The sequence below is a fragment of the Amphiprion ocellaris genome, chromosome 8 (assembly GCF_022539595.1).
Source record: "Amphiprion ocellaris isolate individual 3 ecotype Okinawa chromosome 8, ASM2253959v1, whole genome shotgun sequence".
In the NCBI taxonomy this organism is placed as follows: domain Eukaryota; kingdom Metazoa; phylum Chordata; class Actinopteri; family Pomacentridae; genus Amphiprion; species Amphiprion ocellaris.
In genome coordinates this window covers 37,136,437-37,156,794 of record NC_072773.1, presented here as the reverse complement: position 1 = coordinate 37,156,794, position 20,358 = coordinate 37,136,437, and the positions used below count along the sequence as shown (strand labels likewise).

Here is a 20,358-nt window from a genome sequence, read left to right as displayed (position 1 = left end):
AATTGGCCCATTTCAAAGTTTGAAAATGTGGAAAAAAATATATTTTCACAGTGAATCTTCTGATGTCCACATTTTCAACATTTTTGGGAAATTTTTTAGCATTTTTTGGTGGAAAAAAATGTTTAAAAAAATGTTTCTTTAAGAACATTCACATAAAAATCAACCAAAATCCAGCGAATTTCGCTGGATTTTGGTTGATTTTTATGTGAATGTTCTTAAAGAAAATAGAAGTTTTACTGATATATATGGAATCACATCAGATTTTTTTCTCATTTTTTGAAAATATTTACAAGAATTTACTTGCCAAATTTGGGGGATTTTTTTTGTAAAATAAAACCTTTAAGTGAAACTTTTAAGGAATTATTGGAATTTTCTGAAGTTCTTGCAGACTTTCAGAAGGAAACTTTAGGAATTTTTTTGCTGAATTTTTGTATTTTTTCAGCCAAGGAAACAATATTTTTTGGTGCCCGTAAATGAACACAACAGGAGGGTTAAAATCATTTCTCGATCATGACAAGTTGTTTTGATTATAAAGTAATTGTTCATTGTTCTTTTGTCGTTTTGTGTCTCATTTTTGTTTTTTTGTCTGACTTGTTCGTCACGTGTTTTTGTCGTTTTGTTTCCTTTTTGTCTCGCTTGTGTTGTCTTATTTTTGTCACCCTGTTTTGCATATTTTGTGAAATTTTTTGTCTCGTTTTTATGATTTGTCACTAAGAAATGCAGAGTGACTTGTATCTATAAGACTTGAATTTTGTCATTTTTTGTCTAATTTTTTTCTCATTTTGTGTCTCATTTTTGTGATATTTTATCATGTTTTTTGTGTTTTTCTGTCTGAATTGTCGTTTGTCTCATGTTTTTGTCATGTGTTTCATGTGTTTTTTTTGTCTCACTTGTGTTTTTTGTCTATTTTTTTGTCATTTTTTAAAATCATTTTTTGTCTCATTTGTAAATTTTTTGTCTATTTTTTTGTTTTGTTTCATGTCATTTGTCTAATTTTTTCTCATTTTGTGCCTCATTTTTGTAATATTTTGTCTTGTTTGTTGTTTTTTTTGTCTGACTTTTGTTGCTTTTCTCATGTTTGTGTCATTTTGCGTCTTCCTTTTTGTCTCACTTGTGTTTTTTGTCTGTTTTTGTCATTTTGTGTTTCACTCTATTTCTTGTTGTGTGGTGTTTTTGTCGTTTTCCCGCTTTTTTCACATCATTTTTTTGTCTCGTTTGTGTCCATTTTTTGTCACTTTGTAACTTTTCTGTCAGAATGCATCTTTTTTTGCACTAAAACAAAGGAAACATTAGGAGTTGTGGTTATTTATAGACTATTTATACTGGTCCAGTCCAAAATTGGGCTGAATGTGGAACCTGGACTAAAACTAGTTTGACTCCCCCTGTACTACATCTGCAAATGCATATAAAGCATGCTATAAATTTGCTTCACTTTACACTAAAGCACTCCTCATGTGGCACCATGGATGAGAAACACCAGGCTGCTGGAGGTTTTTTGAAAACCTGGAAACAGGAAGGTGTAACTCCCATTTTAGTTTGTAACTGGATGCTACAAAGCTTTGTATCATCATCCACCGAAACTCAAACGTCTGAAGCAATGAAAAAAAGCAGAGTAAAGCTCCAAGTTGCTGCTTGTGCTCCAGAACAATGCGAGCGTCCACACAGCACCAGGTGGTCCAAGCAGATGGACTCATGGAGCCGGAGCAACAGCAGCTTGGAGCTTTATTCTCTCTGCAAAGAAATAACGACAGAGTTTTTGTGGACAGTTATAGAAGGCTTTATAGTAACAGTTAATGGGACTTAAGCTGATTGTTTCCAGAAGAGGCCAAGAACTTTTCTGTAGAAAAAGTGAACTAATTTTTCCCTTGTTACCCTGAATAATAACCACTGAGCCCTTCTCTATCTACCATTATATTTAATATACAGTATATATACCATTATTGCATTACACTCACTCTGTTTCTCCCTGTGTCCTTTCTCTGAGTGTCCCTGATCCCAGAGCTGGATGCTTCAGATCTGTGGTGGTTCTCCCACCAACTGGCCTAATCTCCATCTGTGGGATGCTGCTGCTGCTGACCTTCCTCCAGCCCACTGCTTCCACCTGCCCATTTCCATCAATCTACTCTGCATCACCCTCACTATACTTGATTTGCTCGTCTACATATTTTTGAATTTACCACCAGCTATATATGTAGCATATTTAATGCCAGAGCTGTACACCATAGCAGTAAACTATAATCAGTTTCCATGTTAGTTGTACTTTGCATGTATCATCTGTCTTATCATGCATGTATCAAATTGTGTGTTTTATGGTCCTTGTGTCCCCCCCCCACCTCTCTATCTCTATCCCTCTACCCCTCCACATCTCTACCTCTTCTGTCCCTCTCAACCCGCCCAGCCAGCAGCAGATGGGTCCCCCCATATAAAGAGCCGGGTTCTGCTCCAGGTTTCTTCCTGTTAAAAGGGTGTTTTCCTTGCCACTGTCTCCTTAGGGCTTGCTCTGGAGGTTCATATGGGCTCTGGAAAGAGTCTTAAGACAATTTGACGGTAATTGGCGCTATATAAATAAAACTGAAATGAATTGTATTGAAAAGTCAGGAGTAAAATGTAAGTAGTTCCTTCTTGAAGACAAACTTTTGTCTATCCCAACGGAAACTCAAGAAAGAAAACAATATGACATAATAAAAGAAATGCAGCCTAAAAAGTAGAAAAGCAATAAGATAGAAGTTAGTGTCGCTGTAGTAATGCTGAGGTAATATTACTTCAGTACCACTGCCAGCTTTACTTTATTTAACCTGTAAACTGCAGCCGTCCTTCAGGCTGGAGCATCCACATGAACAGTGGACGCTGATGTGCAAAAAGAGTGATCACCAACGACAGTAATCTCACCTTAATGACATTTCCTCCTGAGGCTGACCTGATTAACGGGGAGTTAAATCAGTTACACTTAAACAGCGTTTAACCGACAGCTAACAGTGGAGAGAATCTGCCTCCAGATGGAGTTTGGTTCAGTTTGGACTCATTTATACAAAGTTCACTGACTAACCTTCTCTCTTTGTGATGTTGAGAAACACAATTAGAAGCTTCCACATGTGGCCAGCAGAGGACCTGGAGAGGAAACTGACAGCATTCGATCTGTAGTTCATCAGGATTTACCTGCTCAGAAGGAGAAAGAAAAACAGTTTGTCATTGAAACCCCAAACCAGGCTATTATGGGCTGGAAACTAACTGACTAGAATTTACTGCTGGCAGTCTTTAAATCAGGAGAGTCAAACTCATCTTAGTCCAGGTTCCACATTCATCCAGTCTGATCTCCAGTGACCAGTAAAACCACAGCAGAATAACATAGAAATAACCACAACTCACATTATAATCACAGCTATCTGGAACTGAACAATCTAGTATTTTACTTTCTGATCCAAACAACTTGTCATGGTCTAGAAATGATTTTAAATTTATAGTTTTACTAATTTACAATCTGCAGTTAATGTCTTCTCTGGAATTTTTACACTTTGAGGGCCGGATTGGACCCTCTGGACGACCACTTTTGGCCCACGGCCGCATGTTGGACACCACTGCTATAAACTGTGGGGCTCCACGGCATAATATCAAGCAGCTGCTGACATCTAGTGGTGAGAATCACAAACTGCACCGAGTCCTGAAACAAAAATGATGCACAAAACCCAAAAACAAACCAAAAATCCAAGACACTGAACACGGATTTACACCTAAACTCTGTAAGTTCTATTAGAAACTTGTGAGTAAAAAATCTTCAATATTACAACAAAACTTAACGTCACATTCATGTTTAAGCATTAAAATTTTAAAACAGCAACACAAAAACACAACTCTATTCTCAAATCTTTAATATAACAAAATATCCATAATAAACCAAATTAAGCACAGGGACAAACAATCTTAGAAAATTAAACCTCCAAAGACATTTTCCAAAATCATATCTCTCGGCCAATGAGATAAATTAAACCTAAAGTGTAAAATAATCTTAAAGTCTTTAAATATGCGACTGGGATTAAAAACAATCTGCAGAAATGTTGGAAACTAGGAATTATTACACGGCAATCAAGTCAACAAACGATCTGATTTGCTCCCGGGCTGCAGGAGTGTTATTTTTACATTCTGAATTTGGATTTTGCCAAATAAAAAACAGAGGAAAGAAAAAAAAGGGGGATGTTGAAGTGGAGTTCTGGAACTCATTCTACATTCAATACATTCAAAGAGCAGAACCAGCGTCACAATCCAGGATTTATGCAGAAATTCATGCCGCTCACTCATTTTTTAAAAAAGATTGTCTGAATTGAAATAAAGAAAAATTGAAGAACAGAATCTTTGCCTTTAATGCTGAAAATTAAAAAGAAAAATAAACTATTTCCATGTTGAACAACTCCGTTTGTTGGACGGAAAACAAAATTTTCATAGGTTTATATTAATTTCTAGACAGCTTTAATGGTCTTCTGCGTGTTGAACATTTTGTGACGACATGACGGGAGGAAAAAAAGCAGATTTTTGTGTTTTTTTTTCTGTACATTAGATCTCCGCTCGGCGTTCCACATGATGACGATGCAGACGAGTTTCTGTGCTGCAGTAGCCTCTTACTGCAAATAAAAACCCAATTTAAGTTTCTCTCCAGGACTCATCTGGAAAAACAAATTTAAAAATGGGAACAGAGGTAGTTTTCATGATTAGTTTGGATAACTGGAGCAGAGTGAAGCACGCCCATTTTAAGCACTTTACTCATAATAATAATAATCATAATAATAATAGGGCTGAATATGAACGATTTGCATTTTTTTCAGATTCCAATCACACATCGACTGCAGCACCCAGAGGTGAGTTTAGCTCTACGGTACCATCCTAAAATATCCCAGAACGCTGGCTTCCCTAAAGGCTTTCTGGCTCTCGTCTGTTGCACAAATCCCCTCCAAGAACATCGAGCATCACGAGCTCAGCTGGAGGAGTGAAGATGAGGGGAAATGTGGAGATAGGTAGCAAAGAAGCTGGTTTGTGCGTTAGAAACATCTCACAGTCCATAACAAGTTTAAAAAACAAAAAACAGCTGATTTCTAGTTCGTAGCTGCAAGTGCTTCTCCCAACATTTACAGAAGTTCTCCTCCAAACACAAAACGCCACAGATCTGCACCAGCTATGCAGCGTCTCTGCGGCTTTTTAAAAAAAAATATACAGGCTTCAGTGTTCTGAGAAGCTCTTTTTAACGTCACACAGAGGGACAGCGGCTCCACAAAGACCCTTAAAGCAGCTCTGAGCTCCCCAGAACTGAGGTTACCGTCTTCATAAGCAGTCAGTGCAGAAGTGTGTTATCAAATCTCCCCATATTGGACTGACAGAACTCCAGACGTGTGATGAGAAGCAGCGTCTCTGATTCACTGTGGCCCATCCTCCAGAGAATTAACTTCACCAATCCGTGGATCTCCTCCTCCTTTCCACAGTAGTTCTGGTTTGACATTAGCAGGGCTTAAATGTTTCGGTGCATGCTCTAATAATAATAAAAATAATTCTCTGAAGAGTCGTGGTGTGGAACACCGTCCGCTTCTTTAAACTCATCCTCTGGTCTCTTCAGTGGTCATGAAGGGCTTGGAGCTCAGGAAGAAGCCGTGGTGATGAGAGGAGCAGGACTATAGCTTCATGTTGCTGAAGTCCTTGGACAGAGTCTGCAGGTAAGCTTCATGGATGGCAGAGAGGAAGTCTGCATCATGCTAGACAAGAGGAAAAAAATAAAACATGAACAAACTGTGTGTTTGTGGAAATAAGATGACAGATGGGTCAATATATAATTAAAGGACTTTTTGTATCATAGTAGACATTTTTGCTGTTTTCAGGCCTAAAATCAACTAAAACCAAACACCACGTGGCATTTTAGAGAAAGATTCTTCTAAATATTATATATACAGTTTATTTCTAAAGATATTGTAGTAAACCTGTTGACTACTTTATATTAAATAAGTCAGAAAGCCTTGGAGTCTGGCCAGTCTTTTCTTCAGGAGGAAATGACATCATATGGAGCAGGTCATGTGATCTGGAATTAACGCACTTCCTGGAGAGGTGTTTTTGTAACGGGGAACTTAGTGGAAAGTGATTTCTGGGAAACAGATACAATTTATTTTGTTTGATAAAATAACACAAAATGACTCTTTTTTTTTTTACCATAAAAAGACACAAAATAATGACAAAAAGTTGCAAAATGACCACAGAGGCATCTAAAATTACCACAAAAAGACTTCCAATTTCTGCCATAAAATCTGTTCAGGAGGCCCAGTCCAACCTGCATCTCAACAAAATCAAACCAAACATCTACAAGCCTCTGGACATGGGATTAATTCCACTTTAATCCATTAAATCATTGTGTTCACATTCTGTGCAGAACCAAACAGAGACCATTTAAAAGTGTGCTACTCTGCATAAACTCCATCTGTTTCAGACTTCAAATAAACAACATTTCTTCTGACACCAATGCAAGAAAGAATGAAGTGTGGAAAGTTTATTTATGTTAACAGAAAGTTAATTAACCTGAATGTGCTGCTTCCAGTGTGGAACACAGAAATCAGCTGGAAATAATCCTGAACGTTTGTGGAAACAGATGTTGCTGTTAAATTATTTTAATGTATTTTAGTTGATGCTATAAGCTCCATTCATTCCCTGTTTCATTACACAGAGTCTCCAAACCTGAGAAATTAAACCAAAACCAGTAAAAAAAATAAATAAATAAAATGCAGTCCAGCCTTTTAACTTTGCCCTCCAACCTTTGAATTCCAATGTTAAGATCTTGGAATTCTCCCACATTAACAAATGCCAGCATGTATTTCTATGTTTTACGCCCTTAGTTTACCTTAATGAGATGAATCAGGGTCTCCTGGAGCTGTGTTTTGCTGCAGGATGCTGCTGGAGGCTCTGCAGCTCCTCCACAGGCAGAGGAGGCCTCAGAGGGGGCTGGAGGGACCACCGATACCGCCCCCGTCGTCGTGTTGATCGCCTGCTGGAAAGCACTGGGGGAGAGGAGCACCGAAATCTCCGACCCTGGAACAGCCAGACCTGGACTCATGGGAACGGCCTGAAGATTGGAACAAAGGAGTAGAAACGACACGAGAAGAACCGACATGCTGGATTACAATCTAATGAATTCCAACACAGGAGGACATCGGTTTACAGCGTCCTCCACTTACATCGTATCGCTGTTATGACAGAACGGATTACGGGTCGGTCTTCGGTTTGACATAACGGTTTGTTGTTAAGTCGGAACTGGTTCAGTGGAACTAGTTGGCGAGCTGAGCGGATGAATACTGTATGTACAGACGCCATGCGGCGCTATAAGACGGCTTTGTTTACATTCACTGACTTCATTATGGCTCCCAGCGTAGGTCAGACTTACAGTTTACATTTTCCTACAGAGTTGTGTTTCAGTGTGAGCTAATGACTGTTTGTCATTACTGTAGTCGTACTAATATGTAAACTAATCAATATTGTGATGCACAGAACGGCTTTGTTTAGATTTACACCGGAGTTCTGACTAACGTCACACCGTAGGAACAGAACTCTGATGTAAGTCGAGGACTCCCTGTATAGGAGTGTATGTGAGAATGAAAACATCAGATATGAGAAAGACACTCACAGACATGGGTTTGATCAGGTTTGGAGGCTGAGAGAAAACGTCCATGTCTTTGCCGTGCTGCAGAAGAGGCTTCCCCATCGGCTCCTGGAAGCTGTAGGGGGGAACCAGCGTGCTCGGCAGGAAGTTTGGGGCCAGGATGGGTTTGTGAATGTCCGAGTTTACAGACGGGACCGTCGCCTTCAGCGTGCTGAGTATCTCCTGACCCAGATAGGCCGGAGGAGCCGGTGGAGGAGCTGAGGGACCAGGGGGAGCGGGGCGATGCTCTGGGCCGGCCGGACGCAGCATGAGAGGGGAGACGGAGCAGTGAGGCTGGGGGTCCGACCTGGAGACCACCGACTGGAAAACAGGACCGGGATGGAGTGTGTACGGAGCCGGGAGGAGGCCGGGGCCCTGGTGCCGCTGGTTGGACCCGGGGTCCTGGGCTGCCAGCTGGGGAGGGAGCAGGGAGCTCTGGTGGGCTGGAGGCGGGTACGGAGGTTTCTGGATGTAGGCGGTGGAGGGTTCATGGGAGGAAGAGGCATTCTGAGGGGGCAAGGAGGGTAGAGAGGGGTCTTTAGGGAGAGACGAGCCGAAGAGTTCCTCCACCGTGATCTGCTTCACCATCATATGAGAGCTCTGGAGGGGGGAAAGGAGAAAACGATGAGCTTAAAGACGGAAAACTATCCAACAGCTGCTTGATAATCAGTTAACTGTTGATGAACCAGCTGGAATACTAAACATCTGATCATTCCATTGTCTTATATGGGAGAATTTACTGCTACAAGACGATTAATATTCAGACTCTGGGAACCTGTGATTATTTAACATTTTATATCCTCCTGAGAACCAAGGGACAAAAGGATCTTTCAATTTAAATTTTTCTAGTGGATAACAGAAAAAAACAAAAAAACAATGACACTTCTAAATCAAAACAGGCTGACGAGAAAACAAGAATGCCAATCCATTTTCTAATGAAACTTTAACCTGCCTGTGATGCTACAGGTCAAACTGACCCATTTTAAAGAAAAAAAATTCTTAACATTTATTTATTAGTATGAAACTTCTTCTGCTCGGCTTAATAAGTGTAACCAACGTATAAAATGAAAATGGTTCATATCACATATTTGCACCCTGAACAGAAGAGATGTTAATTTATCAACTACATGAAAAGAAAAAAAAATCATAATGTAAAATAAAATAAAAAAAAAAAAACAATGCCATGTAAACTATTGTGTAGGTCTTTCCAATGCACATTAAAACACATTTTAACATGCAGTTTTCATGAAAAACTAGTGAATTATCCTCAATGAACCATAATCTGTGAGAGCTAAAGAACTCCAGTGCACTAAATATTGATAGAAATGCTTAATAATGGAGTTAATAATGAGATATAAACGATGTTTATTGGAATTTTTTAGTTTCTGACACTTCTGGATAATTGAACATGACCAAGGAACATTTTTGCTGAACCTAACAGGAGGAGTTAAGAAATTAAATTAAACTGAACATAAATTAAACTCTCAACAGTCAGAAGTTCCCCTCATCCCATCCCATGGGAGATATGACTGGAAATGCTGGGATGTCCTCTATGGAGCTCATCAGGCTACAGCAGCTCAGATAAGTCAAAAGATATCAAACGTCCACTACTGAGGACAGAAAGGAACGATCTCAGGAGGATATATTACATTAAAGTACTCATTTTTAAATAGGATTATCCTTATCCCATGGCATGTTTCAAGTTGTTTACATTACACATATTCCTGCACACCAAAAAAAATGTACTGAGAAAAATCCAGCAAAGTAGAAGCTGAAAATGTTTCTCAATATTTAAAAAAAAAAAGAAAAAAAGATTGACCTGTTTTAAAGTTTGAAAATGTGGAAAAAAAATATATTTTCACAGTGAAACTTCTGATGTCCACATTTTCAACATTTTTGGGGAAATCTTTGAGCATTTTTTTGGTGGAAAAAAAGTTAAAAATGTTTCTTAAGAACATTCACATAAAAATCAACCAAAATGCAGTGAATTTTCCTGGATTTTGATTCATTTTTATGTGAATGTTCTTAAAGAAAATATTAGAAGTTTTACTGATATATATGGAATCATTTTAGATATTTTTAGGATTTTTTTTGAAGATTTTTACTCCTTTTTTGAAAATATTTACAAGAATTTTCTTGCCAAATTTGGAGGATTTTTTTTAAAACAAAACTTTTAAGGGAAACTTTTAAAGAATTATCGGAATTTTCTTCCTGAAGGTTTTGCAAATTTTCAGAAATTTGAGGAATTTTTTGCTGATTTTTCGGATTTTTTTCAGACAGGAAACAATATTTTTTGGTGCCTGTAAATGAGGACAACAGGAAGGTTAAGAACAGCGTTCATGAGGTGCTTTGACAGTTAAAACATGCAACACAGACAATCAAACCAGACATGAGGAGATGAGTCAGAGCAGTCACAGGTCGATGACGTCGTAAACTGACGACCCCCTGTATTGTACTCTGGCAAAATAATTTCGGGATGAATAAAGTCGAGCTTATCTTATCTAGAGACAGGCCTCCACTGTTTTTGACTAAATTCCTAGAAATTAATAACAAAATTCTACTTGGCACAGCCCTGTATCAAACCACTACCTGTTCCTCGTGTAATCCTTAAGATTCATTGTTAAAAAATGTTCTTTGACCAGCTTTTCATCCACAACCTGCAGTTAATACCCTATTAACAGTGACGTGGGCTGCAGGAGTGTTTTTAGGAGTCTGTTTTCAGTATTCCGAGCTTTTCCTGCTGCCAAAGGCCGACCATGTAAGGGGCGACAGCGACACCTGGAATAAGAAGCTGCTCTGTCCTCCTCCACAGTCTCTGAGTAGGAGTGAAGAGGATGACGGAGTTCTCCACACGTAGTGATCTGCTGCAGGTAAGTCAATAAATAGGAAAGCTCAAGTGATTTACTTTGCATATTTGTGTAACGTACGTACCTTTTCAGGTTGGGGAGCACTGTGGGCACGCTCTGTAGGGATGACAGCTGCTTTCACATTCAGATCTGTAGACACGTCTGGTTCACCTGCCTGGGCCTGCATTTTAAACACACAGCTTTCAGTATTTTAAACACACAGTTTTCAGTATTATAAACACAGTTTTCAGTATTATAAACACAGTTTTCAGTATTATAAACACACAGTTTTCAGTATTATAAACACAGTTTTCAGTATTATAAACACACAGTTTTCAGTATTATAAACACACAGTTTTCAGTATTATAAACACACAGTTTTCAGTATTATAAACACAGTTTTCAGTATTATAAACACACAGTTTTCAGTATTATAAACACACAGTTTTCAGTATTATAAACACACAGTTTTCAGTATTATACACACATAGTTTTCAGCATTATAAACACAGTTTTCAGTATTATAAACAGTACTAGTAGAGAACTGGAGGTCACAAACTCAGGTTTTATGTGGAGCAGCGTAAATAGAAGCTCCTACATCTGATATAATCCACAGGAATCTCAGTCAGACCAGTGAACACGTTTCATTCAATATCTATACCGGGGTGTCTCATGTCTTGTCATTGTGTTTCGTTTGTCTACTTTTTGTCATTTTGCATCTCAGTTTTGTCATATTTTGTTGTTTTTTTGTCTTTTTTTGTCTGATTTTTGTTGTTTTGATCATAAAGTAAAACCCTATATCATTCAGTTCCAGATGACTAAATGTTGTGTTCCTTTGTAGACACTCTGTGATCTGGAAGTTGTAATGTGGAAATGATAAACTGAGGCTGAATGTTGCTGAAACTGAACTTATTTTTCATGACAAATTTCATGCTGTTCATAATATTTTTGTAAAAAGATAATTCCTTAAATGTGAGCATTTTCAGAATGTACTTTTTTGCACAAAAACAAAGGAAATATTTGGAGTTGTGGCTTGACAGCCCTGATCTAAGAGGTAGCTAGAAAATATCTACAATTTATTCTTCAGATTCTGAGGTGGTTTTAGTTTGCTGGAGCGACAAACACAATATATACAGACAATATATGACATGTGCGGAGCTTGATTTAAATCTCTGTTTCTGTATTTATAATCAGCAAGAAATACTCGAGTTCCTAAAGCGCTGCTGAAAAATACACAAATAATGAAGAACAATGTGTTTTATCTGCTCGGCTAAGACGAGCAACAACATGTGTTAATTCTGCTTCCTCACTCTCTGATATTCCTCCTTGGCTTTGCTGAGCAGCTCGAGGATGTCGATGGGTTGGGGTTCTGCCATGCCGTTGGTCCTCCCCGGCTCCACCCTCTCTGGTGACGTCCTCTGGGCATGGTCTGCTTCCTGTTTCACAATCCTTCAGGGAGGTATTAAAGCATGTAAACATGTAGTCTAGGCATTTATTTTGCCAAATTACAAAAATTTAAAGCACTCCTCAAAAGCAGAGCTGCTTCTGAAACAGGGTGAAAAACAACATAAAAGCAGCACAAGGTGCGATCAAGAAGTTGCAGGACTGTATAAAAGGCAAAAACTGCAATGTGAAAATAACTGAACCTTCACATCGAGGATCATTACTGGGAATGAAAGTGGGATAGACAGCTACAACCCAGAAACTAAACAGCAGAGAAACAATCTGTTGTCTCAAATGAAGAGGGCACATCAAACACGACTTCAAGGGTTGGAGAACCAGCTCATGTTGCAGATGATGCTTGAAGTTCTTGCAGAATGGGAATTCCCAAGAGCACTCCAAATGTGGCAGGAGCTCCTGGAGCAGAGTAGCGCTGCACAAAAAACTACTTGGAAGAGGATGGCAGCCAGATATGAGTTCAGTGCGATTTTTGCGTTTTATAAGTTCAGTCCCAGAACTTCCTGATCACACCTTGTAAAGACGTGTCCTTTTTCACATGTATGCAGACATAGTATGAACATGTCCAGCTACTTACTTGACCATGAGCTGAGCGATGCGTTGGCAGTCCCTCTTGTCGTAGAACCAAATACTGTAGATACCCACTGTTTAAAGAAAAAAAACCACAAATACCATGTTTTATACCATGTCTGCACTGGACATGTCACAAAAGAAGCATTACATTTGACAAAGCCCTTGACATACATACATATATGTATATACAGGGTGTCCATAAAGGCTCTGCTTATTTACTGCCCAGACGTACTCTACATAACTCGAGCTTTGGATCTGTGTGGAGCAGACACTTCTACATGATGTCGTTTAAAAAACAAACAATTATATCAAGTGCCAAGAGCAGAGTACAAAAATGAGTCACTGCAGCTGTAATGTAGAGCAAACAGCCATGACTAACACCACACTGAAAATACCCAAAAGGACAAATTCTACTTCATGTACAAATAAATGTTAAAAAGCTAAATGTATATCAGCTGTTTTTACTGAACCAATGGTCATTACTACTAATATTACACTGCTTGTTTGTGATGAAATACTGCCATACTCGAGGTCTCAAGAGGCTGAGGTAACCTAGCAACCGGACTGTTTGCCTCCTACTGCTACCTGTGGGAACACGAAGAGGTGTAAACAGGTGTGTGTGAGCATCCGAGTGCCCGTCTCTCCAACTTTGAGTGCACTCATCAGCCTTCTGCTGTGAGTTTGTCAGCGTTCAGCGAGACTTGGAGGAATATTTAAGCAACTGTTGAACATCAGCATCTCCAAAGGATCCCTCGTCCTTCTGTTGACTCTTTACTCTTCAATCTAACTTCTCAGGGTTCATCATTTTTATCTCAAAGAAGCTTCGCCACAACAGCCACACCTTTCTAGGAGAGCACCATCAGAATCTACTGGTTCACAGATTTATTACCACAGAATCACGAAACAGGAAGTTGCTTCACTAAAAAGAACAAATGGACTGAAGACCACATAAACCACCCAACAGATGGAACAAAACTCAGGAGAGGATACCATCTGAGAATCTGCTCTGACCTGTCATCTACAGGGGACCAACACAACCTGAGGAACCACGGTTTTGATTAACAACCATTTGATTTGTCTGCAGTTTAACCCACTATAAGGATTAAAAATGATGAAAACAGCACTTGGACTGAAGTAAAGCTACTGGAGAAGCAGAATACCAACGGAACCGTACATCATGTCTTCCATACCGGGGAGGCTGATAGGCAAACCGAGTCCAAAAGGGGAGCAGTCGACTCTGACGCTGACCTTAGCCATGTTATTCATTCTCATCAGCAAACAAATGGGAAAACAGTCCAGTTCTTTATTCATTGCCTTGATGAAACTTGTCTTCAGACTTCTGATAGACTACCTTGGTGGCAGCGCCGTCAGTTACTTTCTGAAGATCTGAGGATTTCTGTCACGTTTTGTGACTTCCCACTGAACTCTGTCCATACGGCTAAATGACTCCACGCAAATCCACAACAAGTATAGTAGAGTAAATATCGAGTAACAGTCGTCTTCTTGGTTGTTGGTCCGGTGCAGGATGGTAACCGTGATAACTGCTAGTGTCTGCTAGGCCACTGAGAGGCCATGAGTGATAAAGTGTTTCTACTTGATGCTCCAAGACGCCAAAATGACTTCAAGCAAAAGGGAGAAGAAATGTTCCAGAGAACCCTGGGGAGGTGTTTGCTCGGCATCTTCAGAGGTACTGATTGTTCTGTTCTCAGTGTGTCTGTACCTGTGAATGCTGTCAACGCCTACGTTCAGAAATCCTTGGCTAAATTACAAACTTTAGCCCAACTCACATGGGATCAGCATTACCTGGGGACCAATGGTGATCTGTAATAATTGGAGGATGTCTGTGATCTTAATCCCGTGTGAATGCTCCATGGCTGTAATTTGTAAAGAAAAAATCCACCGTACATTACCTACCATATTTGGCCAAACACCGACGTCCTGTGATAATACTAGTCCCGTACGGATCTGCATCTCAGTGACTGGGGGCTATTTTGGTTGTTTTCATTGTTTTCTACCTCTTTCCTGGTTGAATTCTGGAGGCTGCGGTGGAAATTATTGACAGCATTTTAGGCACAAATGCAGGAGTAGGCCGATACACAACAGGCCTGTGGAGCATTCACAGAAAAATCAGACCAACCAGAAGAGGGAGATCTGGGAGGATACTGAGATGGATGATGGTAAGAAACATTTTTCTGGGCCTATCTTTCAACAGGCTGAATACAAACACCCTGACGGCCTGATATTCCCACAACGCTGCCCGCTGTTCTCAGGTCATGCTGCTGCTTTGACATATTTACTGTTGTCATGACGACTACATACCACGTTAAAAGAGATCATTTTAACCCGAACAACAAGCTTTCCATAAACCTAACCAAGTGGTTTTTGTGCCTAAACCTAACGAGATCCTAACAATAGTAACATAGGTTTAACAGCGACGTATCGGCCGAAGGGTTTTGGAAAGCACAGATTACGTTGTCATGGCAACGCTGTCGGTTCAGCATGTTGGACAGAGCAGGAACCACACCGGATTCTGTGACCCATCAGACGTGCACAGATTTGACATCATATCCAGGCTGTAATGTCGGTAAATTCGAGTAAAATATGGACTTTGCTTAGAAACACAGATGTGGGGGCAATTCAGAAACTACCAGAGGTCCCCAGGTAATACTGATCCCATGCAAACAGGACATTTGTAGCTTTTTGAAGTGGGGAAAATGGTAAATAAAACCCATGCAGAAAACAGACATTGTTACTGATCAAGTAGAAGGGAGCAAGAACTCTTCAAACGCCACAATTACTGTTAAACTGTTTCCAATTTTGTATTATCTGCAGACATTCGCATATTTATCGTGTGTTTGCTACATGCGTTGTGTAAACTTGATTTCCAGTACGTTAACTAAAGTATGACTTTTCCCCAAATGTTTCACCAGATAAAAACTGTCTACTTTCAAAGATATGCTAAAAGAGATAAATGTTAATATTTTTCTTTGAGCTTTATGGCAGAAATATCCTCTACAAACATATTACGCAGCTAAAAAAAATAATGCTTGACATCCCTACAGGCATTAGAGAGTTTCTGACTTTTTGTACAACATATTAAAATGCTTTTTTGTACATTTGTGATGCAACATTTTCAATAAGCTTTTTTTTCTTGAAAGATGTCTCAGTTTATCATCAATCTTAGCCTTAAAACTTGTCTGAAATTGGCAGTGAAGTAGGAATCACCTGCAACTCTCCTCCTATAATGCAGCGCTATAACAGATCACACTGATCCATCATCCTATAGATCCCTCCAAAACTTCATTAGACACGTGAACCTGACATTAGTTATCAGGTACAGCAGGTCCTCCACTTATGTCTGTTCCTACAGATAGATGTACGTCGATTTTCGCCGTAAATCTGAACTCCGGCTAAAATGTGAACCAAATCCATTCCGTGCATCACGATATCGATTACTATCGTGGCTCTTGGCCTCCGAAGTTCTGCTGCTGGTAACTCTTCAAGAATCAGTTCACACTTCAGAAATTTGATTCCAAGCAATAAATAATAAAACTAGATCTGATTTCAGTCCAAACTGACACACGTCTCCCCTGAGTTTGCATTGATTGCTCGGGGTTTTCTGATTCTACAAAACACTCACAGTTGCCATTCCTGTAGAGCAAGAAGGGATCCTGCAGCTGGAACTCCAGATCTTTATTGATCGGCTCCACCAGGTTCTCTGTACTCAGTCGGTTCATGATGGTGAAGCCGTGGCGAGGAGAGGCAGACCTTTAAAGGACGGAGAACATCAGCAACCATGACACTGCATGTAGTAAAGCCTTGATCATTTATAATGACTGAAAAAGAGCCTTTTAAAAATAAAACTTGCAATACTTTGGAATATAATTAACACACTTATATTATATCTAATTAAATATAGAAATATATGTCATTAACATATGGAACAATAGTATTTGGTTGTGGAAGATGGCTTCTGAACGGATTTGTAAACATTTAAGAAGAATCATAAGAAACACATATTTTTAAAACCACTTCAGTTCAATTCGACTTTATTTATATATTGCCAATTACAATTCAAATTGTCTCAAGACTCTTTACAGAACCCATATGCCTGGTAAATTAATGTCCAGGTTTGTCAGTATGTTGGGGCAATAATATTCAGGGTTTTGATGTTTTGGTGCAACGTTATCTGGGTTTTTAAGCCTTTCATGCATTAATATCCACGTTTTTATGTGTGGGTACAATAATATCCTAGTTTTTGATCTTTTAGCGTGGTTATATCTGGGTTTTTTATGTTTTGGCGAATTAATATCCAGGTTCTTGACATTTTGGTGAAATAATACACAAATTTTTGTTGTCGTTTTATTGCCCCTAGTGCTGGGCGATATGACGATATATATCGTGAGAACGATAGAAAAGTGTCTATCGTGCCATTTCTCTTCTATCGTTTCTATCGTTTCTAACCTAATTTTATCAACTATTACAGCAAATATATCATTAAATAGGCTGCGACGATTGTATTAGTGTTTTCTTGTCACTATGCATACTCTAAGTTTATATAAGTGAAAATAAAGTATAAAAAAAGAGATTTTTCGCAAAGAAACTCCGTCTTGTGGTTTTGCGACATGACGCCGCTTTACGTTCTTTGATGTCACGCGGGTTTGCGACGTGCTTTATGTTACTTAACTCACGGGTGCTGAACGATGAACGCGTAACAGGTAGGGCTGGCCCGAATAGCAGTTTCTGGGCTCCGGATATTCGGTCCCTATTAATGACGAACATTCGGTCCGCTCCGTAACGTCCGGGTGGGGGTGGGGGGTTGACGGACGGACGGAGGAACGACTCGAATATTCGGTTCGGTCCGTGAGGTCAGAGGCGGTGAGCTACCGGAGGAAAGAGCTGAATTTTCGGCTCGGTTCGTAACGCCCGACGGGGGTGGGGTGGTGGTGGAGGTAGGAGGGGGCGAATATTTGGATCTCAAAATTAATATCCGCATACCACCATCGGACCGGATATTCGGGTCCAGCCCTAGCAACAGGTTGAAGTTTCATGAGAAAAGTAAGCAATGAAATTTTTGTCAAACTTTTCAGAGAATAACTGAAACATACTTTGTTGTGGTATATCGTCATATATATTGTTATCGTGATATAAAATAATCCATATCGTGATATATGATTTTTTCCATATCGCCCAGCACTAATTGCCCTAATATCCAAGATTTTGACACTTTGGTTAACTGACATCCAGGTTTTTGACATTTTGATGCATTAATAGCCAAGGTTATTGATGTTTTGGTGCAGTAATATTCAGGGTTTTGATTTTCTGATGCAACAGTATTCAGGTTTTTAGCTCTTTGATGCATTCATGTCCAGGTTTTTTTATGTTTTCGTGCAATAATATCCAAGTTTCTAATGCTTAGGTGAATTAATATCCATTTTTAAAAATGTTTTGTTACATTAACATCCAGGTTTTTGATGGTTTGGTGCATTAACATCCATTTTTTAATGTCTTAAATAATATCCAGATTTTTGACATTTTGGTGGAATGATATGCGAGTTTTTGCCATTTTATCACCTTAATATCCAAGATTTTAATGCTTTGTTGAATTGACATCTCGGTTTTTGATATTTTGATGCATCAATAGCCAGGTTTTTCATGCTTTGGTGAATTAATGTCCAGGTTTTAGGTCCAAAATTTATTTATCTATTATTTATCTTTAAATAAAATTAGACATATAATCATCATAATTGACCAGAGCTAAAACTGATCTCAGCTCAGATGCTTTAATGTTGTTTCTTTTTAGCCAGTCAGAAAACCTGGATGCAAAGAAAAAAAGCAAACAAACCCTCATCATACTTACTTCATAGGCTCAATGTTTGGGTCAATAAATGACTTTTATTTACTAAATCAAAATTCTAACTCATTTTTTTCTTTAAAAACAGTATACTTTTCTTTCACTGTAAAACTATGCTCGTACACAATCACACAGAGTCTATTAAATATTTGTTTAAAAATGCTGTGGCCAACACGTGCACAGAACACGTCAAATGACAGCGTCAGGAAACCGTCATCATTAAATTATCATTAACACCTCGTGTACGTACCTTGCATATACAAACAGGGTGCCCTCGATTTCTGTCTTTTCCTGAAATGAAAAGTGACGCCATGTCAAAAACAACCGTTGATCCAAGCGTGCTGAATAACATCTGGGTTCATATATAACTGGGGACTTTTTGTATCATAGTTGACATTTTAGTGATATCCAGTCATTTTTTATTAATAAGTGATTGTTTCCATAATAAATAATTGTGGAATTTGTGAAGACATGATCATAATGAACATAAAAACATTAAGTTTTTTTTTTTTTTTAACTTTAAAAATGTATGCAGATATATCCCATGGACTTCAAAAGTCCCTCAGTTATAGATTGACCTGGGCAATTTTCTAGTCATTTAGGACAATTTTCATGCCATTCTGGAGTAATTTTCTGTAATTATGGATCATTTTGAGTAATTTTGGACAATTTTCTTGTCATTTTCAACAAGCTTTATGTCAGCTTGGATCATTTCTTGTCATTTTGGACAATTTTTGTGTCTTTGGGATACTTTTCAAGGCATTTAGGACAACTTTCATGTCATTCTGGACTAATTTTCTGTAATTATGGATCATTTTCAAGTTATATTGGACAAGTTTTGAGTCCTTTTGGACAATTTTTTTGTCAGCTTGGATCGTTTCTCGTCATTTTGGATCATTTTTGTGTCTTTGGGATAATTTTCAAGTCATTTAGGACAAATTTTATGTCATTCTGGACTACTTTTCTGCAATTATGGATCATTTTCAGGTCAATTTGGACAAATTTCAAGTCATTCTGGACAATTTTTGAGTCATTTTGAGCAAGTTTCGAGTCATTTTGGACATCTTTTTTAATGTCAGCTTGTATCATTTCTCGCCATTTTGGATCAGTGTTCTGCCTTTGGGATAATTTAAGAGTCATTTAGGACAAATTTCATGTCATTCTGGACTAATTTTCTGTAATTATGGATCATTTTCAAGTCATTCTGGATGGGTCAATATGTAATTGCGGGATTTATTGTATCATAGTTGACATTTTAGTGATATCCAGTCATTTTTTATTAGTAAGTGATTGATTCCATAATAATTATGGAATTTGTAAAGACATGATCACTATGAACATAAAAAAACATTTTCTTTTATTTTTAATAGATAAATCCCATGGACTTCAGTTCTCTATTGAGCCAGCTATGAACGCAATTAGCGCCACTAGCCTACAGTTAGCTGAGATAATAAAACACCAGCTGGTTATCGCAAATACAATAAAAAACACCAGCGGAATGACAGAGATATGAGCCGCATCAGAACATTATCTGGGCGACTTTAACGGATTCTGTCACATCTGAGTGTTTTTATCCATAAGCTAACATGCTAACACTTAGCACAGCCTGCTACGTTCCGCGTCTTTATCCAAACTTTCTTCCGACCTCACCCATTCGTTGGCTTTGGAGTTGAAGTTGTAGAGAGCCACCTGCCCGGTAACGTCGAGCAGCCTGGTGATGTAAGGGTCCTGTCTCTGCAGCGCCGCTAAGCTCATCAGATGTCCGGCGTTAGCGGGCTCCATCTTGGATGTGATTGTTGCTCCCGCACGGACCGATTTCTGCGGACACTTATAACTTCCGCTGCCCCTCCGGAAATGACGTCTTCAAAAAGGAGCTTTTTTTTTTTTTCCCGCGGAGATTAAAACTCAATTTAGGTCACCGGCAATTTGTTAGAGTAGCGCTTTAAAATGTTAGCAGGAGATTTGACCCG

The 20,358-nt window shown here is 38.9% G+C and overlaps 2 protein-coding genes across 22 annotated transcripts in view; one reads left to right on the top strand and one right to left on the bottom strand.

Annotated features, from left to right (window-relative positions):
- Nucleotides 1-3,849: 3,849 nt before the first annotated feature.
- dcp1a (decapping mRNA 1A) lies at nucleotides 3,850-20,211 on the bottom strand. Of its 2 annotated transcripts, XM_023295549.3 has the most exons (9): nucleotides 20,039-20,211; nucleotides 18,639-18,679; nucleotides 16,175-16,302; nucleotides 12,539-12,605; nucleotides 11,814-11,952; nucleotides 10,589-10,684; nucleotides 7,643-8,257; nucleotides 6,863-7,084; nucleotides 3,850-5,732 (listed from the first exon to the last, which is right to left on the bottom strand). In XM_023295549.3, the coding sequence occupies exons 1-9, from the start codon at nucleotides 20,168-20,170 to the stop codon at nucleotides 5,652-5,654; spliced, it is 1,521 nt and encodes a 506-aa protein (XP_023151317.2). In that variant the 5' UTR covers nucleotides 20,171-20,211; the 3' UTR covers nucleotides 3,850-5,651. The 2 variants fall into 2 exon arrangements, with proteins under 2 accessions (XP_023151317.2, XP_054868942.1); XM_055012967.1 differs by lacking the exon at nucleotides 18,639-18,679 and having other exon boundaries at nucleotides 20,039-20,177.
- The window catches only part of cacna1db (calcium channel, voltage-dependent, L type, alpha 1D subunit, b), a 153,856-nt gene continuing 146,682 nt past the window's right edge, over nucleotides 13,185-20,358 (top strand). For 15 of the 20 annotated variants that reach the window (XM_055012956.1, XM_055012962.1, XM_055012964.1 and 12 more), the window contains exon 1: nucleotides 13,186-14,221. In XM_055012956.1, the coding sequence (XP_054868931.1) occupies nucleotides 14,107-14,221 (115 nt within the window). In that variant the 5' untranslated portion in view covers nucleotides 13,186-14,106. Of the gene's footprint in view, nucleotides 14,222-14,259; nucleotides 14,712-20,358 lie in introns of those variants that run through there. The other 5 variants (XM_055012963.1, XM_055012965.1, XM_055012961.1 and 2 more) reach the window with 3 other exon arrangements.

What these genes read in the sequence shown, in the direction of transcription:
- dcp1a (XM_023295549.3), bottom strand. Translation starts at nt 20,170, where the DNA reads ATGGAGCCCGCTAACGCCGGACATCTGATGAGCTTAGCGGCGCTGCAG. An exon ending in ACTCCAAAGCCAACGAATGG is followed by an intron (nt 18,680 to 20,038) that starts GTGAGGTCGGAA and finishes TTTTCATTTCAG; the next exon opens with GAAAAGACAGAAATCGAGGG. An exon ending in ACCCTGTTTGTATATGCAAG is followed by an intron (nt 16,303 to 18,638) that starts GTACGTACACGA and finishes CGTCCTTTAAAG; the next exon opens with GTCTGCCTCTCCTCGCCACG.